General features: G+C 40.1%; 1 protein-coding gene across 1 annotated transcript; it reads left to right on the plus strand.

Moving 5' to 3' along the window:
• The first annotated feature begins 6541 nt into the window (after nucleotides 1-6541).
• ATP6V1C1 (ATPase H+ transporting V1 subunit C1) lies at nucleotides 6542-23811 on the plus strand. Its single transcript, XM_032182255.1, has 13 exons — nucleotides 6542-6606; nucleotides 11234-11415; nucleotides 12720-12787; nucleotides 13942-14027; nucleotides 14816-14910; nucleotides 16550-16641; nucleotides 17707-17805; nucleotides 19221-19289; nucleotides 20380-20472; nucleotides 20558-20651; nucleotides 21145-21242; nucleotides 22069-22195; nucleotides 23205-23811. The coding sequence occupies exons 2-13, from the start codon at nucleotides 11284-11286 to the stop codon at nucleotides 23298-23300; spliced, it is 1149 nt and encodes a 382-aa protein (XP_032038146.1). The 5' UTR covers nucleotides 6542-6606; nucleotides 11234-11283; the 3' UTR covers nucleotides 23301-23811.

Consider the following 23811-nt stretch of genomic DNA (forward strand, 5'->3'; position numbering starts at 1 on the left):
CACCCCTATGTATTGTTTAGCCTGACGTCAGATGCTATGGAATACCCCTTTGGCTAGTTTGGGTCACCTGTCCTGGGTCTGTCCCTTGCCAGCTCTTACTGCACCCCCAGCCTGCCTGTTGGCAGGACAGAGCAAGAAGCTGAGATGTCTTTGGCTTGGTATAAGCACTGCTCTGCAACAATTAAAACATCAGGGTGTTATCAGCACTGTTCTCATCCTAAGCCAAAACACAGCATTCTACCAGCTACTAGGAAGAAAATTAACTCTGTTCTAACTGAAACCAGGACAAGGTGTAACCGAAAAGACTTATTTTTGTGAACCTTTGAAGTACAAGTTAGGGAAACAATGGGGCATACACAGATTTTTATCTATGCCTAGCTCCTCATGGGCACTCTTAGGTAGGGATTTATTAGAGCAAGTAGGAGCAGAAATTGTCTTTGAAAAAGGGAAAATGGAATTAAGAATAGGAGAAAAACAACTAATAAATGTGTTAAGCTTGGCACTAATACAAACTGACCCTAAAAGTGAAATACCTTTAGAGATCACAGATCAAGTATGTCCAGGAGTTTGGGCTACTGAAATCCCTGGAAGAGCTAAAAATGTGACCTTAATAATTATTAAATTAAAGCCAGGAGAGAAACCCGTTAAGGTTAAGTAATATCCTTTGAGGATAGAAGATAGGAAAGGAATTAAAGAGATAATTAATAAATTTTTACAGTATGGATTATTGATTGAATGCGAATCAGAATACAATGCACCCATATTGCCAATTAAAAAGGCAGATGAAAAAGCTATAGGCTAGTTCAGGATTTGAGGGCCATAAATAAAATCACTGAGGATATACATCCAGTAGTGGCAAACCCTTATACTTTGCTGACTAAATTAAAGAATAGTCAAGTCTGGTTTACCGTACTGGATTTAAAAGATGCCTTCTTCTGCCTAGGCTTAGCCACAGAAAGCCAAAACCTATTCGCCTTTGAATGGGAAAATCCCGATTCAGGCAGAAAGACGCAGCTTACGTGGACATTACTACCTCAAGGATTCAAGAATAGCCCCACTATTTTTGGAAACCAATTAGCAAGGGAACTCGAAACATGGATGCCTCCGGACACTGAAGGTGCTTTGTTACAATATGTAGATGATCTCTTAATAGCTACCGAGACTAAAGGGAGTTGTATTCAATGGACTATAAGTCGTCTTAATTTTCTGGGTTTAAATGGATATCAAGTCTCTTGACAGAAAGTCCAGCTGGCTCAACAAAGTGTGACCTATCTGGGATTTGACATTTCGGAAGGACAACGAGAACTAGGAACTGAACATAAGGAAGTCATTTGCCAGACTCCAGAACCTCAAATGGTAAAGGAACTACAAAGCTTTTTAGGAATGACAGGTTGGTGTCGCCTTTGGATTTATAATTATGGACTATTGGTAAAGCCTCTATGTGAATTGATAAAGATTAACCAGTCAAAGTTAGTCTGGACTGGAGAAGCACAAAAAGTCTTTAAACAACTTAAACAAGAATTGATGATTTTGAAATATCAAGCAATATTGGTAGAACAGGACAACGTGGAAATTGTGATAACTAATATTGTGAATCTAGCCTCTTTTCTTAGTGATGCTCCAGCACAACCTGTGATTCACGATTGTTTAGAAACTATAGAGACTGTGTATTCCAGCCGACCAGACCTTAAGGAGGAGCCCATGGAAGATGCGGAAGAAACTTGGTTCACGGATGGGAGCAGTTTTGTTATGCAAAGACAACATAAAGCTGGATATGCTATAACAACTACTCAGCAGGTAATCGAGTCTAAGCCTTTACCCCCTGGAACATCAGCTCAAAAGGCGGAGATAGTTGCTCTCACGAGAGCATTGGAACTGGTAGCGGGAAAAAGGGTAAATATTTGGACAGATTCTAAATATACATTCGGCGTGGTACATGCTCATGGAGCAATTTGGAAAGAACATGGATTGCTGACCGCTCAGTGAAAACACAAAGTATGCTGAAGAAATTTTAAAATTGTTAGAGGCTGTAAAACAACCAGAAAAGGTAGCTATCATGCATTGTCAGGGACACCAAAAGGGGAACACCGATTTTGAAATTGGAAATCGATTGGCAGAGGCTAAGCAGGCAGCTGAAATAACTGAGGTGAAGGCATTGTCTTTGATACCAGACGGTAAAATCCAAACTATATCCAAATTATAAAAGATAACCACATAGTAATACCCTCTAGTTTGACATGGCCCATAGTTCTTACAGAACACAATAAAACGCATTGGGGAGCTGGCACACTGCATAAGAGCCTGAGTCAGACATTAGTGGGACGATATGATAAAACAAGTAACTCAACAATGTAACCCCAATACCAAGAATAGAATAAAATTTGGAATAATCGGTAAAGGAAATTATTCGGGGCAACAGTGGCAAATTGATTTTTCAGAACTCCCTAGAAAAGGGGGATATCATTATTACTGGTTCTGACTGACACGTTTTCAGGAAGGCCTGAAGCCTTTCCCTGTCGAACAAACAAAGCAAGAGAAGTGGTTAAAGTCTTGTTAAATGAAATAATACCATGTTTTGGGATTCTAGTAGCAATGTCTTCTGATAGAGTTTCACATTTTTGTGCACAAGTGGTACAACAGATAAGTAAGATTCTAAAGATAGATTGGCAACTGCATACTCCTTATAGACCACAGGCAAGTGGACAGGTAGAAAAAATGAACCATTTAATTAAACAATAAATAGCTAAAATTGGATAAGAAGCTAATTTGTCATGGCCTCAATCCCTCCCTTTAGCATTACTTGGAATTAGAGTTAAACCTAGAATAAAAGGGAATTTGAGTCCCTTCAAAATCTTATATGGAAGGCCATAGCAATTTCTATTTAGTGGAGAGGACCTAACGCAGTTAGGATCAGAATATTTATATGCTTATATAACTGAACTTCAGAAACAATTAAATAAAGTACATAAATTTGTTTTAGGGACCAGGGCTAGAGGGTTGGATCAACCAATCCACCCCTTTAAGCTCGGGAATTATATATATATAAAGACTTTTTCAGGACAACCCCTACAGGAAAAATGGAAGGAAAGTGGATGGGACCATACCAAGTGTTACTGACAACACACACCGCCATTAAGATTAAGAAGCAAGCAGCTTGGATCCACAATTCAAGGGTGAAGAAGGTCCCGGCGAGGATATAGACCACCACTCCAATTGGACCAACAAAATTACGGTTTTCCAGATCCTAATGATTGCAGGGGTGCGGTTCTCAGATTCGGGGTGGGCAACTTGGTATGAGAACTTACACCTGACCTTAATACAAACAATTTCTCAAGTAACTAATAAGACGAACTGTTGGGTATGCACCCATCTGCCACAGCATGGGAATAAGGGTGTATCGTTAATCGGGATTCCCTCGCCTGCAAACTTATCTTGGACTAATTTGTGGGAAAACACATCTTGGGGTCGAAAATATTAAGAAGTTTTGGAACTAGAAGTGAATAGCTTTGTGCTGTTGGAATCTTACTATGTATGTGTACAAAGGTGTAACCCACCTAGGGGTATGGGGAAATAGGATTGTATAAATACGGATACTACTTATGTGGGAAATCAGACATCTTGTAATCGAACAATTGATATTAGTACGACTAGCGGCTGGGCAAATTCAACCAGCTGGCCAGTACCAGAAGGAAAAGGGTGGTATTGGCTATGCAATGATACAGCCTGTAAGGTCTTGCCTGAGAATTGGAAGGGAACTTGCACTCTTGGAGCGGTAGTCCCCAATATGACAGTACATGATGTAGTGCCTCGAGGTTACTTGAGAAATCATATCCGGAGAATCAGATGAAAAATTAACAATACAATGGTAGAGAGACACACCCCTTTTCATAGTTTTGTGTGATGGTTTATCACATGGTTAGGAGTGAGTGAATTGGAAAAGGCAATAGTTAATATTTCTGCAATTATAGAGAAGTTAGAAAACAAAATTCTGTATGCTATAAAGGCTCAACAAGAAGAGATATCTAGTTTATCACAGATAGTATTACAAAATCGGATGACCCTAGACTTGTTACTGGCCACTCAAGGGGGAGTCTGTACAGTAATAAACACAAGTTGTTGTATGTATGTAGATCAGAGTGGAAGGATCTCTACCAACCTGGAAGAAATATGGAAGCAGACAAGGGTCCTACATGAGATCAGTAAAGATGATCTTTCATGGAGTTTTAGTGAAATATGGAATAAGTTAACCTCCTGGTTGCCCAATTTTCAATGGTTGAAACAAGTGTTCATTGCTCTAATCGCATTAGTAGGGTTAGGAATATTTGTGTGCATGTTGTTTAGATGCCTGCTTTGTTGTGTTACTGTAAATAATGAAAGTATCTGATGCAAAAGAATTTGCATGGGAAAAGAAAAGGGGGGATTGATTAAGGAGGTATTGGGGAGGTATTGGGGAGGCAAGGACAATCCCCAGACATGGACTGTATATCTCGAAACAAGACACTGAAACTCATGATAAGGAAGCGGCAGACGGACAGAGAAACAAACGTAAGGACTATAAATCTCAAAACTGGACATTGGAATTCATTATAAAGATACAACAAACGGAAGAATTGGCAACAACCTGCTCTCGCAATTAAGAAACATGCCAATTCAGCAGATTCTTGACCAAAGGTGAAAAGTACACTGTGAGGAAGACTCGGGGTCTTCCTCCCAAAGACCCCTGCCCACGTCCCAAAGACCCCTGCCCACAATTCTTGGAAGGCTCTACGCAGGCGCAAGGTGCCAAAAGGCTAATTAGCATGAGAAGCGAGGGAAGGCGGGGATAGGTAATGCATATGTATAGGCGCTTGTAGAATATTGATAGATTGATTGTATAAATTCAAGACTGCTTTCCGCTTTGGGTATGCACGATAGGTGGAGAGATCCCCCGTGCATCCAGCGCTGCAATAAAGAATATACCACTTAAAGGAATTTCGGCTTCGATCTTTGAATCACCACTAGACTGGAGGCCTGGAGTTGCTCCCAGAGGCACGAAAGCACATACTCTGCTGGGCTGGGACTCTGTGAAGTCACCTTTTTGGTATCTGCTATCACATCTGTGCCTTCTCTGTGCTGCCAGTGGAAGTTCCCCACAGTCCACCTATGGCTATAGGCTTGTGCTAAATTGTGCCCAGTTGAAAAAAAATAAAATAAAATAATGAAAGAATTGCTTGGTTCACCAAAACCAAAAAACCACCGCAGTAGTTGGCTTTTTGTGCTTGGTTCCTGCTTTCTCCAAATAATACTGTGAATTAAGATGGTAAGCAGTTTCAAACAATAAAAGGAATTGACTTCTCTAATAATACAGCAATTTTCAGCCTGGTATTTTTCACTTAGACATTACAGTGCAAAGTAAGAAACGGGAGTTTTAGTGCCAAAATAAAACTGCAACAGTTTCTTTCTAAATCCGTCTTTTCCCACTCTCCACCTGCCTGCATATTGTCTTCTTTCCCCACTCTTTCACTGAAGATCGATAGCAATAAAGCATTTAAGTACACACATACTGGCAGTATTGATCAGTGAGCTGCCATCACATTTTCCAAGACTGCTTTCCAAGAGTTTACCTGATACAGCCTGACAAACACAGCAGGAATGAACCCATAGGGTTTCAAACCCAAGTAGCCTTCTCTGTCCTAAAAACATGATGATATTTAAGGGTATGGAAGTGCTAGAACGATGGGTCCAGAGGAATGAGGATGAAATGAGAAATGAGGGCTGGAGCCCCTCTCCTATGAGAACAGGCTGAGCGAGCTGGGGTTGTTCACCCTGGAGAAGAGAAGGCCCCGGGCAGAGCTTACAGCGGCCTGCCAGTGCCTAAAGGGGGCTGCAGGACAGCTGGGGAGGGACTCTGTGTCAGGGGGTGTAGGGATAGGGCAAGGGGGAATGGCTTTAAACTAAAAGAGCATAGATTTAGGTTATACATGAGGAAGAAACTTTTTACTCTGATGGTGGTGAGGCCCTGGCACAGGCTGCCCAGAGAAGCTGTGGATGCCCCATCCCTGGAGGTGCTCAAGGCCAGGCTGGATGGGGCTTTGGGTAGCCTGGGCTGGTGGGAGGTGTCCCTGCCCATGGCAGGGGGCTGGAATCAGATGATCTTTAAGGTCCCTTCCAACCCAAACCATTCTGTGACCCTATGTAACGCCTGTCAGCAGCCAAGGCCACCCTGACCCGTACGTGGCTTGGGGTCTCTCGGGCTGTGACCCCCTGCCTCCGGTCACCCCACACCGCAAGCCAACCACAGGGCTACGGGTAAAAAAAAAAACAAACAAACACGCAAACTTCAGGCTTTTCTCCCTAAACAGCGCCGATGCGTTCACCAATTCTATTTTCCAGCAGGAAAAGCCAACCTCTCCCCGTCCCATCCATTCCCCTCCTTCACCCCCCCAACCCCAAAACCCGCGGGGGCCGAGGCGGGTCTCGAACCCACGACCCTCGCTCTCTGAGCCCGCCCCGCCCCTCCCCTCCCCTCCCCTCCCCTCTCCCCCTCTCCTCGTGACCGGCGCCGCGGCGGTCACGTGACGCGGGGCGGTTGGGCGGGATGGCGCCGTGACGGGGCCGCGGCCGCCGGTGAGGAGGAGGAGGGCGGCGGGGGGGGGGGGGGAGAGGAAGAACTGGGGGGTGCCGAGGTTTTGGGGCTCCCCCGCGGCTCCTCCCGCGGCCTGTGGCACCGGGGAGGGCTGAAGGGGAGGCCTCGGGCCCGGCTGCCTCACCGGGAGGGGATTTTGGGGGGGTGGAGGGCGAGAGGCCGGCGGCAGGGGGGGTTTTTGGGGGTAGGGCTGGGGGGAAGATGGCGGCTGGGGGCTGGGCGCTGGGTGCGGGCGCAGGCCGCGGGCACTGCCTCAGCCCTGCCTCAGCCCCGCCGCCGCTCTGGGGAGCTGCAGTGCAAATCCCGTCCTGGCATCGCGGGGTGTGTGTGTCCGAGCCGAAAGGGGTCGCTTGGAGGCTCTGTGGGGCGCGTCAGGGCGTGCTGCCTGGGAGCTTTGGTGTCTGAGGGCCCTTTGCCTCCTCCTGTCCGCCTCTCTAAACGATACAGAAATTAAACCCTGTTAATTATGGCTAGAAATGCGACATCTGTTCAAAATAACATGTCAAACCTATTTCAGGTGTTGGAGTAGCTGCAGTTCAAACCTAGGGGCTTCAGCGGAAAAGCTTCCAGGGGCGCGATGTGCCAAGAACAGCGTGTAGATGTAGATGAGTGGCATCTATTCGCCTAGCAGAACGCCCCGGCAGTGTTGGTGTTACATAAAACGCTGTCTGAGGGCTCGTGGAAGCCCTTATTGCGCTTCAAAATCGTGTTGCAGGCATGTTTATGGGAAGGCGTCAAGAGGAATTCAGTGGGACGCCGCTCAGCTCTTCAACCTAGAATGACAGAAAGGGTGTTCTGAGGGATTTGTGGTATTAAGCCCTTAAAAGTGGGAAGTCTCACTTTTTGTGCAAGGTGAAGGGGGGTCAAAGCATCACTGGTCTCATAAGATTTCATTTATTTATTTATTTGAGATGCTGATGCTTCAGTTGATCGGTATGAAAACAATAACTTAATGACCTTGAGGTTTTGTAAGAACCCGTGTGGCTTGCCCAATGCTGTATATAAAGCTAGGATTCCAGAACCTCTTCCCAGAGCTTCTAAACTTTGGTTCAGCCTGGTCTGCAGAGAGACTTTTCTATAAGCTTTGCTTCTTATTTTCTTGGCTTAATGGGTTTTCCCCTTTTTCTTTTTTTTCTTCTTTTAATCGTATAGCAATACTTCATGCTTACATTGGTGAGAATATACTTATAATGACATCTCAGAAATTGTTTTATTTTTTGATAGCTTTACCAGACCCAGCAGAATTAGCAGCATGGTTTCTGCTCGCTCAGGATCGCTGTGGTGTAGTATGGAATGAAAGTTAGCTCACGAACTGTGTGCCATAGTGCTGAATATTTTTAAGTTGATGTATTTCTGTGTTGTTGACAATGCCATTTATGAATTTGGACGTCCATTTATGAATGTTTCTGCCCTTTTATGAGTGTATGTCAAATAATTGGAATAGCAAGAATAGCCAGCAGTAATTAGGCAAAACCATCCTATGACAAATTCCACTCAGCAGTATGTTACAAAACAGTGCCTGTCACAGAGGTCCAGGGTGTAAACAAAAGCTCATTTGCCCACTCCAATTGCTTCTTCTAGGTTCTTTCATCGGGTTTGTTATCAAAAAAAAAACACATAAAAGCAGGGATGTCTGGGGAAAAAATGACTGGAATACTGCAGTTAATGCTCACTGGGAGTGAGGAGGGTGAGATGATGGCTGGTAGGCGCTCTTTGTTGGGGTTATCCTCCCAGCTTTTGCCTTAGATACTCTGTTTCAGTTAAAGTTTTTAGTTGCAATAATTAGCTAAGTAGAGAAAAGAAAGGAAGCTAATCACAGGGTTGTTAGAAGAGGATTTGAAATGTTGAATGCCCCTTTGGGGTTTTCTTGGGGTAGGAGGTAACCAGAGGCTAAACAAGATTTGTTTCTGCCAGCTTGTTTTAAAAAACTCACAAGAGTGTTGTAACTTGTGGGCTTTTGTTGTTGTGTTTGTTTTCCCATGTAACTTAGTTTTCAACACAGAATGCTTCAGACTTTCAGTTTAAGTCAGGACTACGTCCTTATACAGGCAGTGCTTAGTACAGTGAGATTCTAGTATGGATTGCTCTGGAATTTGGGGGCAATCAGGTCATTTTACAGGTGCAGTTTAAGATACCACCAAAACTACAGCACTGAGGAGTCCTCTTGGGGCAAGGTGCAGCTAATTCGTGGGCAGTATCCAGGTAATTGCTTGTTATCCATGTAGTTCTGTTGGTAAGGCCAAAATGAGACCACTGCTTAGGTTTTGCAGGCTGCTGAGATGCCAGTGCTTGACAGCTTACAAATACCTCTTGACCTAAAGAGAGAATAAGTTTACTACAGCGGTGGATCTCACGGAAGACTACATTCCATTATTTCCAGTTCAAGGGAATAAAATAATAGTTTAGTTTAAAAAACAAAAATACTTGTCAGCATACTTAAATGATCTGAACCCTTGGTATTTCCTGCTTTTTTTTTTTTTTTTTTTTTTTTTTTTTTCCTCTGGTGCTGTTTAAGTGTAATGGCTTTCATTTTGCAGTGGGCCAATACGTATTTTTGGCTGGCTAGTGGCTGTTTCTGTTTTTCTTACTGTTTTCTTGCACTTCTCCTTTTTCTGCTTCTTGTTCCTTGTTCCCTGTAGTTCTGAGTGCAAACTCCATCTTCCTGACATAGAACAAGCATCCAAACAAACGTTTAAAACTTTTCTGTGAAGCTTTTTTTCCCCATATATGTATTTGAAAATCTTTCTGGGACCATAGAAAAGCCACGATGCTGAAACTAGTCAGTGTGTCTGGCTGGAGTAGTGCCCGGTTGTTGGTCTTTCATGTGTCTGATGGTGTCGGTACTCCTCCCCACTGACCATTTCAAACAATGCTGCACTGAGTGGGTGTCTGGGATGGGGATGATCCCACTTCCCCTGGTTGGTGAAGTGGGACAGAGCTTCTTGGAAACCAGCCAGGCAGAGAAAAATGGTGGCGGGAACAGGGAAAAGGGGTTCTGCAGCTTTGTGATTCGTGGAAGTGACAGCTGCCCCACCTTTGCTTGTTCCATTTGAGCAGTAGAAAAAGATGTTGGTTACTGAGTTGAACAACTCGTTTTTTTCCCCTCTGGTGTTAAGGAATCATGAAGTTCTCTAGTTCACTTTTTTTTTTTTTTTTTTTTTAGCATGATTAAATTTTTGCTGCAAGTCTCTCAGGTGTTTGCAGCCAGTTATGTTTATGGTAGACTCGTCAATATTTAGTCTGCACAGTCAGTCCTTGAAAACTGACTGTAAAAGATTGCTTTCAGTAATTAAAGTTTCCCAATTATTCTTTGCAATGGATCCATTAAAGATTTTTTTTTTTTTCCCTGTGAGAGATGTTTAGATTTCTTGTTTCCAATCTGTAGTGCAGAGAATGAGACTCATGGTGAACAAGCAACTGTTTCCTTATCTGGTGTAATCTCTGGAAACTTTATACATTTTCTGGAGGTCTATTTGTGTTTTAGTGGAAAGCATGAGAACACCATGTTCCGTCTGTTTCACTGAACAGGAGCCTTGGACTTCTGTGCTGCAGCTCTTCTGCCTCGTGCGGGGATACTCACTGCTGCCACCTGAACTTCTGCCTTTTATTTAGTCAACATCCATTCCAAAGCCTCTTCTTGTCTTAGCGTAATCGTGTCCAAGCAGAAGCCAATCTAAAGCTTAGGCACTTGAGTGTGTGTGTGTGAGCTGCAGGGCTGTCTCCGTGCGTGGGTGAAGTTTACTGTAAACTTGGCCGGGTCTTTTATAGGGCCAGGGTTCAGCGAGGCGTAGGAAAACGTAACGCTTGGCATGTGTTAAGGAAGATAATGCACCTAAGTCCTCAGAATAAGAGGAAATTAAATTTTGTTTCACTCCAAAATGTTGATAGTAGACCTCCAGTGGAGGCCCATAACACAGTTAAGTGTTTCCCTAAACAAGCCCTGTAACATAAACTGTGTTTAGTGCTGGTTCTCTTGAACAATGCTAGCATTAGTGTAATTTTATTCAAAGTCTGCAATGACAACAGAGGTACCGAGACTAGAATGGAGCCCCCTTTCATGTTGAAATGCTTAGCTGCTGGGAGAGCCCTCTTAGTTTATTCATTTAAGCAAAGTTTGCCTAAAATATATTTAAATGATGTACTAATTGACTTCAAAATACTGTTCTGATCTGAAAAGTGATTGCAAAGGCTCTAGTGTCAGAGCTGAAATGTGTTTCTCTTGCATTTTCTCTCAGAAAGCAGTCTGTTACACAGATCTTGGAGGTTGCACAGAGCTTTGAAAACGTGATTTGGGTCTTGTGTTATCAGATTTATTTTCAGTTAGGTTGCTTATAATCTTCTGTGGAGTTGCAGATGTTAATGTTGCAAGCTCAGCCTTTAACTTGCAGGATGGGCAGTTTAAAAATACTCTGCAACTGTGCAAATGTGATTTGGGAGATAGGAAAAAGTGAATTTGGAACCATGTGATACTCTCGGTAGAATGTCTTCCAGTGGCTAGGACAGCACTTCAATTACATGGAATAGGATGATTTTTCTTCAGGCAAAGCTTTCAATCCTAAACTAATGGCAGATATTTTTTCTTCCATCCCACTTCCTTTCTCCTACTAGCATCTTGCCCCTGTCTTCAGAAGCAGAAAGCATCACGATAAGAGACAAAAATGACCGAGTTCTGGCTGATTTCTGCTCCTGGGGAAAAAACTTGTCAACAGACATGGGAGAAACTACACGCAGCGACCACAAAAAATAACAATCTTTCTACTAATTCGAAGTTCAATATTCCAGACCTGAAGGTACGTAAGCCCCCTGTCATGTCCTAAGAAGTGTTTGTTTGGCATCATGTTTGTTTCTTTAGACTAAAACTGCAGGTGATGAATACTTGCAGACTTTTTAGAGAAAGCAGCTGATGCATTTTGTTGAGTATTTGTGGATCAAAACATTAATTTAAACAATCAGTTATCTTTTCTCTGGAATTATAAAAATTTCTCATACTGTAAGGTTTAAAGGTTCATTGAATTGTGTTCTTTCAGCAAATAAAGCAGTTTTTTCCCACAGGAAGCAATTGGGGTCTCATACTGCTAGCAGTAAGCAGGAGAAGAAAATCAGCTTTGGAAATTAAGGTGCAAATGGAGATTTGTGATCTGAGTATTCAGATGACATGGTTTTCTTTCTTTTTTTTTTTTTCTTACACTTCTGAAGTGTCTGCTGCTGCTTTGCTGGCTGCGATGCAATGAAATGGCTTGATTTAAAATAGGGCAGATGACCAAACAGCTCCTGCTTTTTCTGTGTCCAGAAGTAGCAATTGTCTCCATCCAACTGAGAGCATTTCAGTGTGACCAGCCAGTGTGTGTTATAGAAAATAGGAAGGAAACCATTTGAACTATTACAGTGAGAAGGGAAGAGAAACAAAATCTGAAAGCAGTTTCTCTTGGTTAACTGCAACTATCAAGCTATAGAAAAGGTAGAAGACAGTGTTTCATCAAGATAAGGTCTGACACCAGAACGTGTCTTGAAGAAAAAAAATTGTGAGCTCAGTTCAATGCTTTGTAAGTGAGAGATTATCAAAATGAAGGGGAAAAAATGCCACCCCTATCTGCCTACAGAATGGTTCAAGTTCAGGTGGCACGCTGCCTCATTCTGCCTCCACTAGGGAACAGGCCCAGAGCACACGCTGTCTTAGAGCATCTTCCATCTGCTGTAAGTTATCATTCATCTTTAGACCATCCTGAGTTATTTCAGGAGATGTAGCCCCTCTTCTTACATCTACTAATCCAATCGGTGTCAGTCTCTTCCCAGGAGCTCCGTGGATGTGAGTTAGGATGACCTTCAACCTATAGGGTGCCTACAGTATTTAGTAAAGTTATTGCAGAAAACTCATGTAGCCTACTAGGGTTATTAACAATTGGTTTTGTTTCTACTCTTTTTATTTCCCGTGAACTAAAATTATTCCTAAAGGGGGCAGAGTTTGAGCATACCTTAAATTTATATACCACGGGGAATAGTCTGGCTTCTGTGTATGTAGTTAAACTCTTTTAGGGGTGTTTTCTTTTTCTAGGTTTGTATGCAGTTGCTAATGCATTTTGATTTTTCCTTCTAGGTTGGGACGCTGGATGTTTTAGTTGGTCTGTCAGATGAGCTGGCTAAACTGGATGCATTTGTGGAGAGGTAACAGTTTATTTTTACTAGCATGTATAATATTTGAACACTGATACGATGCTTTGCCAATCCTTAATGATTCACGGGCTGTTTTCAAACTTTTTAGGTTTCATAGTGATCCTTTGTATGCAGTCAACAAGCCAATTTCAGTAGGCTAAGCTGATGTTTTTCCTAGTATCTGTGCTTGGGGGAGATGCTTCTCATGGAATAGTGGGACATGGATGAAGGTTCTCCCTTCATCATCTCCCCAAGTTCTCCCTGTAGTAGTGCTGTGTGGTGCCAGATTCTGGAGAGCTGGTCAGAATTGAGCATGGCAGCTGCAGGAAGTGATGGTGAGATGCAGTAAAATGCATCTTAGCAAGTTAGAGTACTGTTTACAGGCTTCAGGAAGGTAACATGTTCCTTAACCCACTTTGATGATTACACAGCATCAAAATGTAAATGCAAAGGACGTTTATCTTGAAGAAGCTAATGGTCCTTTGAAAGTGATTTTTGAGCTAATATAACACAGCCAGAACTTGTGGAGCTATCTTCTGTTTCAAGGAGAGAAGTATTAAGTAGTTGTTTTTAAACAGAATAGGAAAATGTTTGGCATGGCACATGTGAGTAATGTTAAACATTAGCTTTTTTGGTGGAGAAGGCAGGTCTTATGCCTCAGATCTCATGAGGGCTTTGGGCTGGGATTTCTCTATAGCTCTTTGGTTTTCTTTAATTTTTCGTTGTCACAGTTGCCTTGCGTTTAATTTTTATTATTGATGGTTTCTACCTCACTACATATTTTGAGAATGGGGTTAGGATTTTGAAACAGCCACAGATTTGAAAGAAGAAAAGGAGGGGGGGAAAAATTTGGAGTATAGTGGGATTACATTTGGAAGTGTCAACCTTTGTTCCCTGGAGGCAAGGGAAGTATCTTCAGCCTGTTGAGAACCGATGAGAGCAGTGCTTGAGAATGATTTAAATAAATTGAGATGTGTTTGAATTGGTCTCTTTCAGATAGCAAGCCCAGTTGGTACTCTTGAAAAGCTTATGTGTAAAGCGTTCAATGTTTTATACCTGATCCAATCTCTTAATTTCCAGACAATTTCAGATGAGTTTTAGGAATAGTGTTTCTCAAAATGGCATTTTTTTTTCTTTTTTTATTAGCTTTATCTTTCATTTTTCAGCGTTGTGAAGAAGGTGGCCCAGTATATGGCTGATGTTCTGGAAGATAGTAAAGATAAAGTTCAGGAAAATCTTCTGGCTAATGGAGGTAAAGTGTTAACCATAATATGCACATCCTAAGAGCGGTAGGAGGGAAGGCGGTGATCCAGACACACACTTAATGCTGCTTCTGTTTGATGTTCTCAAAGCCTAGTTTAGGTATGGAAATATGTTTTCCCATGGGTTATTTATCCTGAAAGGAATGATAGAATCCAAAATAGCGAGAAATTACAGATCTGCATATTAAATACTCACTTGTAGAAGCCTTTTGATCCTTTAAGGCTGTTGTCAGAAGTTTTGGGTGGAGCATAGAAATGGCTGTTACTGGTCATTGAAAACATTTTTTGTACTGGTCTGTCATCTGAATACAGATGATTTTTTGTAAGGTGTGTTGGAGAGAGGTTAGTATGAATGGAAACATGAAAACAAATGCAGCAATTAACGCAATTATTCTAAGAGAAGGGCTCAGGGTAGTCTCTCCTGTAGTTTTACAAAACTGCTGCTTCAGGTGAGCCATGTAACAGTCGTAACCCTGCCTTCTCCCAGCCATTTTTCATACGAAGCAAAATAATGGCTGATTTTGTCTGTGTTTCTCCAGCCATCATAGTTACTAGTAAATACCATTTTTGGGTCTACAAAGATGGAGAGATACCAATATCTGAAGGCAGAGGTCACAGAAAACTTAAGATTTTGGTAGCTTATTTTCAGATTTCTTAAGCAACAGGGTACATACATGTGAAGGTCTACAACAGGCTGTTATAGTACTCTTCTGTTACAGTACTCCTAAATCAGTCCTCTTATTGTCTGTCTTAACAAAGTCCCTCTTCAAAATTTTAGTTGACTTGGTCACCTATATCACAAGGTTCCAGTGGGATATGGCCAAATATCCGATCAAGCAATCCTTGAAGAATATTTCAGAAATTATTGCAAAGGTAAGGTCGTTTGTTTTATAAAACATTTTTGCTTGAGTTATTTTATGCGCGTTGTGAAATACTCAAAGTTTTTTTTTCCTGCCGGGATGCTCGTGCTTTTAACAACTTCTTCCTGGTGCAGACAGGTGTGCTTGTGTGTTACCATAAACAAGGTCGCTGTATAACAAAGTGGTGTAGCTGTTAAGAAAGATATATTTTGTAAAAATAAAATCTGGATACCCAAGTTGAAGTGCTGTTTGTAGTATCCTGAAGTGGTGTACGCCAGCAGAATGTTTTGTCAACAGCCAGGGCACAATTAAAAGGAGAGTTTCTTAACTACATGCTCAGATATGTGCCCCTGGCAATTCTCACGTACTTGTACCTACTTACTGTGGTGGAGGAGAGAGTAGGCAGTGGTATAATGCCAGAGCAATGCTGCACCAAGTTCTTACAGCTACCCAACTGTTAGCTAAATACATTGATATTTTAAAAATAATTCATTGTATAGGCTGATAGAAGTATGAGTGGATATTTGAGAACTATTTATTACTTTGTTTTGTGTTTTCCAACTTGCTGCCAAACAGCCTAACTGGGAATTAACTATTTTTGCAGTTATTCCAATTAAGCCTGGAGGATGTGTTTGAGAAAGGTGGCTTACTTGAGGAGGAATGGCAAGCCAAATATAAGTCAGTCTGAACAGTGAAATAGTTACAATTTTAATATAAGAGTTTTGAAGATGATCAAAGGGTACCAGAGTCATAAAATGGAGAATGCTATTAATACTTAAATAGACAAATGCATTTTTTGTCTGAAATACTGTTTGTGTCTACCCTGAAGCTGGCCCTGTGCAATTCCAGACATTCTTAAGTATATAAACTGAAAATATCTGTAAAATAGATTTTCCTGTATATGTGTAAACCATTGCCAATATAAACCAGCAGCAGGTGACTTGATGAAGGCAAATGGTGGTAGAATTTCTATTTTTCTTTGAAAGTGTACAAAATTGGAAATAACTTCAGAAAAAAGTGGTAATACTTAGAATTGTAAATAGCAGCCATTTGGAATCAGATAGGTAATGCATTTAGTTGATACTCTTATCTTTCAGAGTGAGCAAGGCTATTTATATCAAGGAAAAGTGCAAGAAAAAACGTGTAATAAGCAAATACAGTGCAGCAGAGTCTCATCTTAAGTTGTAGATTATGAAAAGCATTGTTGGTTTGCAATACTTCATGCTTGATTTGCTGCTCATAAGACTATACCATCATTTTTGCCACTGAAACTCTTGAGAGGAAAGTGTGAAAACCAGCTGAAGGACAGGTTAGCCAGTGTTAACCAGTAAATTTGTATCACAGTGTGAAGGTAAACTTCAATAAGTGCAGGTGGCGACCTCAAGCTGGTGGAGTTGATCAGCTCGGTGCAGTAGCATGTCCGGTTGATACCAGAAGAGGATGTGTAATTCTTATTATTGGTTCATTTTCCTTTATTGGAATTCTAACCTAAAATTTTGAGTCTTGAGGGAAGCTTGTTAAGCCTTAGAGAAATAAGCGTTTTAGCTTGTGTATTTTTCATCAAGTTCTTGATAGCAGATGAAAGATCTAAGCTTTGAAATTAAGAAATCATTTAAAAACTCAGTTCTTTAGATGCTTTTTTGATCTTCAAGGGAGTAAACCAGATTGACAATGATCTTAAAGCAAGAGCCTCGGCATACAATAATCTAAAAGGGAATCTTCAGAATTTGGAAAGAAAGAATGCGTAAGTCACATTTAATTTTTTTGTTAATGCAATGCAGGAAAACTTTCTAACCGTGAAAACTTAGTAATATGTGAAGAGGTACTGGCTCTAAGCTTGATGTGTTTTTGAGGCATTTATCAATCTTGAGTAGTATATGCAATAGAAGGATGCTTATTGCCAGCTGACTTTCTGGTAATAACTCATTTGTGATTGGCAAGTGATAGTGAAATACACAAAAGCATGTACAAACTGTATAAATTGCTGAAGCCCTCAAGAGAAGCTTGCTGTTAAAGCGGTGTCTAACACTGCTACTTAAATGTCTGGCTAAACAGTGAAGTTTTCCCCTTCATTCCAATTTGTGCTCTAAACATATCTATATTAATTGGGGTTCTTCCCTCAAAAGCAACCAGCAGAGAGACAGCTGTTGCATACATGCAAGTGATGATAAATTAAAAGAGGACCGCATGCTGCCTTGTCATGTACACATGATAAGTAGTCGAGACACAGCAGTTCTGTCCAAATATGGTTGATTAATTTGACTCAGCCCTGCCATTATCGTTAATGGTAAAAGCTTGGTGGCTCATTCAGGTCTGTGGGTCAGAATAACGATAGCTGTTTCATGAGGGAGCCATAAGTTCCTTGTTAAGCCGTGGTAATCTGTCGGCTAAGCCCCATTAAATCTGTGTAGGTTCTTGTTCTTTTGAGAATAAGGCAACGTGCTGCTGCTTTAAATTTTCATTGGGGTTCTGTATGTTGGTCTGCAGTAGCTTGGTTGTAACTGAGGTTCCATATACTGGCCTTCCGAGTGAATTAATGGTTCTTGTGGTCTTGGATCACTTTTAAAAAGAGTTCAGAGTTTGGGGAATATGGAAATGACACTCAGCACTGAGTGGGCTACTGATTAAAAAGTAGTGAGCTACTGATAAAAACTTTTGTATATATAACATTCATGTAAGGACACTTTGTTTGCTCTGCCATACTGAATGCTTGAATGAAATATGTTACACTTTCAAGCAATAGAAACTGTTGTCTATACCAGCTCAATTCTTAAAGGTGTTTGCTCTGATTGTCTTTGTTTCTCTACAGAGGAAGCTTGCTAACCAGAAGCCTTGCTGATATTGTAAAGAAAGAGGACTTTGTACTTGATTCAGAATACTTGGTCACATTATTAGTGATTGTACCAAAGTAAGTTTATTGCTTGTCTGAAGAGCAGGATAAAATAATAAATGTAAATCAAGCAATAGACCCCATAATCCTATACTACTGTAAGAAAGGATGCCTGAATTGCTTTGAGTTTTCATGGATATACAAACAAAAACATTTGGACGCCTACTGCAAATGAACCCGTGTGCCTATATTCCATTGTTTGTAGGAGCTCACCATAAGCAATGCTTAGTGCTCATGAGTTTCTTTGAGAAACTGGGAATATAGACTTAGGTCTCTTATTAGCCATGGTGGTTCATGCTGCAGAAAGTATCCTTATGAAAATACTAAGTACTGAGTGAAAACATGAGTTGTTTTCCATTAGAATGTTTAGTGGTAGAATTACCCAGTTTAGCTCTATGTCGGCTTTCCCCATTTAGTTAACAAAGTGAACCCTTTTCTTCTTTGCTCCCCGTTTTTTCAGGTTGTGAGAATACTGCTCATGTATTTCTGTCTCTACCAATGCAATAGTGCTTATGTCATGTTAAATCTTTAACAAGAAACTTTAAAACGAACCTGAGGAACAGCCTGTTCCTCATCTGAAATGACAACAGATCTGAAATAAAACAATAAAAAAACCACTCTTCTCCCTGGCCAAGGAAAGTTGTGATACATATGTCTTTAAAACTCTTGTAGTTGAGAAAATGGCAAAGCTTTGGACAGCTCGTTCTGCTTTGTAGTGCTAGCCTGTCTCCCTGGAGATGGGCATAAGGAGAGAGTTTCTAACTTGTGAAGATAGCGTGTGGGCTGTTTATTGCGTGCAGTTGTAGTCTGTCATGTGTAAAACTCTGGTGAAGGCAAAACAGGTGCAGTAGTTTTAGCAGAAAACTGGTGGTTAGTATACCTCAGCTGTTATTTTTCTTTTACCTTTGACTTATTTTTGGTGATTTAGGGGTAGAATCCCTTCACCACCAGCTACAGAAAGGCAGGGCTTCCCAAATTCTCAGTGGTCTCTTAGGCAAGTGCAGGACTTTGGGGAACCTGCTTGTAATTGTGGAAGTAGTATTCCCTTCAGTAATTCAGATGAGCAGAGCTGGGTGAGGAGTTTCTGATAAACCTTGACAGTTAAGTTCATCTGGTTCTCTGAGAACTATATTGAACAATGACTGATTTCATTTTCTCATTCCTTGACTTCAGTAATTGTATACCTGTAAACTTCTATGAGGACTGAAGATAAAGTATTTCTCACTTTGGCCAATGTAGTTTATTTAGCAATAATCCTAAAAAATGGTATGAGGAGAATTGTCCCTGATGCCTTGTGTATTTTTAACAACCTATACCTGGATTGGAAGATGTGATAATTAATTGTTTTTAACTTTAAAAAAAAAACCTTGATGTACTAATCTAAGATTTTATTCTACAATGCTAACAGTAATCGCAACCTGTGTGCTCTCTAGGTTGAACTATAATGACTGGGTTAAGCAATATGAAACGCTAGCAGAGATGGTTGTACCACGTTCCAGCAAGTAAGTTGTCAGATGTTAGATCTCACATTTGCTTGTGTTATGTTTTTTTGATCTTTATCTGTATTGACTTTAAATTCTAAAGATTAGTCTAAAGCTTGTCAAAATGTCTAGCTTTATAGTTTTATCTGAGTCAATCAAGCTTGATTATGTTGTTGCGTGCTAACAAAGGCCCTGGGTACCAGACTGGTGCTGATGTTTATGATGGGGAAGAGGAATGCCAGGATTTGATTAACAGGGTGAAGCCACTTTAGCAACTTTGTTACCACATCAAAAATAAAGTCAACATGTAGCATAAAGCATTGATGTGGTGTTAATTTAAATTGACAGTTGGGTTTTGATAGGGTAGATCTGATACTACCAACTCTATGCCACTTACAAAATCTGAGCTTGCTCTGCCTTACGTCACATTTTAGTTGGATCAGCTTCAGCTTAGATCTCCTAATGATTCTGATTTACTTACTGGGGAAACTATCACATAGGGATGGGTAAAGAAGAGGTGACTTGTTCAATACAAGTGTTATAAATCACTTTGAGAAAAAATATGGCGTTGAGGAACAGTTTAAATCTCTGAGGCTTTTTCCTCAAGGTGAACTCTCAGAATAAGCATTATATTGAAGTATAAAATAGTGAATCTTGGCATCTTCTTTAAAGTATAAGTAACACTTTCTAATCAACTTCTGTTGTCTTAATTTGAGTTCTTCTGTTTTTCAAATCCATTTCCTTTTTCTTTAGAACATACATTTCCAGTAATTCTGTAGTCTAAATTTTTTGGTACTAAACTAACTTCAATTCCCTTTCCAGTAAAATAATTTTAACTTGGCCAAATACATAGGCATGTGTGAAGCGCTTCTGAGTGGCAAAGTGTCTGAACATGAAATACGAAGTGTCACTCTTTACTGAGGGAGTAATTAAGAGTGGTTGCTAAAGCTTCAGTTACTTTCTGTAGAGAGTGTTTAATTTGTGAAGTAATCCCATGTGATTATCTGCATCTATGTTCCTGCCTTAGTAGCAATAAAGTACAACTTAACCTATTGTATTTCAGATCTGTAGTGACTTGAACCTTAATAATTCTGACTTTTTTTCTGTGTAGTGTACTTTTTGAGGATCAAGATAGTTACCTTTGCAATGTCACCTTATTCAGGAAGGCAGTGGATGACTTCAAGCATAAAGCAAGAGAATATAAGTAAGGCTTATTTTGTATGTTCCCTCTTGTGCTGTGAAGCATCTCTAGATAGCCACTTCTGATCTTTATTCACTTCCAAATGCAGATTTATGGTCCGTGACTTCCAGTATAATGAAGAAGAGATGAAGGCTGATAAAGAAGAAATGAATAGGCTGTCAACTGACAAGAAGAAACAGTTTGTAAGTTGTATAAACTAGTCATTATAGAAACCTGAGATGTCTCAGACGTGTTAATGCTGCATAATGACTTCATGAGCTTTTGATTCTGAGAACATATTGCAGGGATGACATGACACATAGTCAGCCTGCAGCCCAGCTAATCTGCTCAGGGATAGCTGAGTTGCTCTTAACTGTGTTAAACCAAGTGCTGGGATTGCAGCTGATAGTACGTGACGTTTGAAAACGGACAAACATTTGAATGAAATAATCAGATATTGTTGAAATGGTCCTTAATATAGTTAGCCCATGGACAGGTGGGATGGGGTACTGAAGAGACAACAGAGTTCTTGTGAAATTCATCTTTACTTTGTAGAAAACTACCCTTGACCCATTGTATCAATAGAGTGAACTCTGCCTTTAAGTTATCTTTATATTATGATATAAATAATGAGTATTTGCTTAAACATGCCCAACTGTCTGATTCTTCTTCATAAGATTTTTTTCTCTTTCACAGGGGCCTCTGGTTCGGTGGCTGAAAGTTAATTTCAGTGAAGCTTTCATTGCATGGATTCATGTGAAAGCACTACGAGTTTTTGTTGAATCTGTTCTAAGGTAATGAGACAGACCTGAGCAGTAAATTCTTGCAAAGTTTAGGAATGGAAAAAGCACATCTAGCTCAGCGTTAGTAGCCTGAGGTTTGTGAATGCCAGCCTTCCAGGAAGGAGTAAACAAAGGCGAAGGGTAGGATGCAAGAATAGTTGATGACATAGCTCTTGCTTCCAGTTGTGGAACATTTGAAGTAGATAATCGCGTGTTGTTCACCCAGTGCTTGATAAAAGTTGTAGGTACTCTGCTATTATCTGTTTTTTCAGAGTGGAAAGGACTTGGTCAGAAAATGTAAAGATTTTTTTAGTTTTGGTAAAAGAGTTGCTAAAAAGAAAACAATCGGAGGAAGAAAAATGCATATCAGCTTGCAATTTAGTCTGTTTTTCATAGCCATTACGGGCAGGTTTTGAAGACAAACTCAAGTAAAGAAAACAGTTGGACTTAGTTTGAATATTGGCAAATGTTTCCACGTATCTAGAAAGGAGGGTGGAATAGAGACTAGATTCTCCACCTAGTGGCATAAGCAAAGCCTTGCAAGTAGATTAATGGGAATGTTCAAAATTTAGTCCAGACTTCAGGTATAACTTTTTGAGTTGTGCTAAGCATTCAGGAATTTTAAGGCATTTAGACATCTGTACTGTTATTTTAAACTTGAAGACAGAAGTTCCACTTTACATCTTATTATGAACTGTAGAATCAGAATGATTTTATGAAAATGAGTAGACTTCCCTTGTCAGCAATAGGATTCTTTCTCAAAGTAAAATAAAACTTTTGAAATGGTAAAAGAAGGTTTATTTCAGCATTTTCATAGTTGTCTGATTAACTTTTTCAGGTATGGTTTGCCGGTTAACTTCCAGGCCATGCTGCTTCAGCCTAATAAGAAAACAATGAAAAAACTGAGGGAGGTTTTGTATGACTTATACAAACACCTTGACAGCAGTGCAGCAGCCATTATTGATGTAAGTATTCTTGTAACTGCTACTCCCAGGCAGTATTAGGTTTGTTCTGTCTAAACAAAAGTTAACTAGCCTTTCTAAAAAGCTACATCTCTCCATATTTTTCACTTCTCTCACAGTACAGAAAACTATCTCCTTATAAAAATAACACCTCTACCTTAACATTTTTGCAAAGGAAGATAGTATGTAAAGTTGCAACTAATGCATTTGAAGAGTTGTCTAATGTAAAAGTCCCAAATCACTTCTTCTTACTGCATTCTTCCCTACTACCAATGGAAAGATGCCTTACAGGCTGGATACCTGTTCACATTCTCAAAGAATTCAAATAAAGTCAACTTTGATCTGAAACTGGGCTTAAGGAACTTGAAGTCATCCTTTCCACCTGTAGAGGCGTCTTGTTCTCATGTTTAAAGCTGGTTTGCTGGGAAGCTTATTTTACCACCTTCATTTTGTATTGGAAAGCCGTGCTTTTCATAGTTAAATAAGTAAAGGTAGACTACGTGATGAGTTTAGCTATATTTAAAAATAATAATAATAATAATAAATGATAGTTCTTAAAGTTATATTTATTGTAATATTTTTTTTTCCAAAGTATTTCAAGGACTTTTTTTTGGAGTGGGAATGTAAGACGAGGTGAAAATGGGAAGCTAAGTTTCATGTAACTTCTTGGATCACTCAGTACCCTATAACTGGCTGAGTTTAACAGTAGTAAAACATAATTGCAGTCCTTTGCTTTCCCTTTAGTGGCAGTGTTTACTATAGCAACAGATGTGAATTATGGATACAAAGCTACTTAGTTTCTGTAAAAGCCCTTGTTTCATTTTGAAAAATAGGTTAATATTTGTCCAAGTTCTAACTTGTTGTATGTTGCTTAAACAGTCACTTGAACATGGAAGTTTAAGCTTGAAGTCTTGCCCGTCCTATTTGTTTCTCAAACATGAATGCTTTAATCTACTTCTGAATAGAAATTTGAGTTGTAAGAGTGTAACTGGCTTCCAAACTTTACTTGCAGGCAACTATGGATATTCCAGGCTTAAACCTCAGCCAGCAGGAGTACTACCCATACGTGTACTACAAGATCGATTGCAATTTACTGGAATTCAAGTAAAAGTTCCCTAACATGACAATCCTCTGTATTGGTGTAAACAAACTGAAGTGAGGGTGAAGTACAGTAATACCTTTAACACTCTACTAATCACATGCTTGCTTCATATGTTAGGTGAATTTTACCCACAGTGGTCCATCTCCAGACATTTTCTTTTTAAAGGAAAGTGTAGGCAATCTGCTTTTAACAATTATGTCTGTAAATGTATATTGAGAGAACTGAAGTATTTATAAACAGAGTGATTTATTTAAGGAAAAGGTCATTCCTCTTTCATATGGTGATCTGTATTAATTCCATTTCCCATTGTTTATTAAAAAAATTGTTTACAGAACAATAGTGTAAATGTTTATGGCCATTCTGTTTGATTTAGTAAATACACTTGTGTTAACATTGTTGAACTGTGATGTAAAGTATGTAAGATTGGTAAGAAATTGTGCTTTTTGAATGTTGTACAATTACAATCGAAGCACTGTAAACACACAGGGAAAAAAATAAACATACCTGTGCAAATGTC

This window comes from Aythya fuligula, chromosome 2 (assembly GCF_009819795.1).
Source record: "Aythya fuligula isolate bAytFul2 chromosome 2, bAytFul2.pri, whole genome shotgun sequence".
In the NCBI taxonomy this organism is placed as follows: domain Eukaryota; kingdom Metazoa; phylum Chordata; class Aves; order Anseriformes; family Anatidae; genus Aythya; species Aythya fuligula.

Excerpts from the sequence above, each read along its gene's own strand:
- ATP6V1C1 (XM_032182255.1), top strand. The coding sequence starts at position 11,284 with ATGACCGAGTTCTGGCTGATTTCTGCTCCTGGGGAAAAAACTTGTCAA. Across the intron at positions 11,416-12,719 it reads TCAATATTCCAGACCTGAAG|GTTGGGACGCTGGATGTTTT; the intron begins GTACGTAAGCCC and ends TTTTCCTTCTAG. Across the intron at positions 21,243-22,068 it reads TTTGTTGAATCTGTTCTAAG|GTATGGTTTGCCGGTTAACT; the intron begins GTAATGAGACAG and ends TAACTTTTTCAG.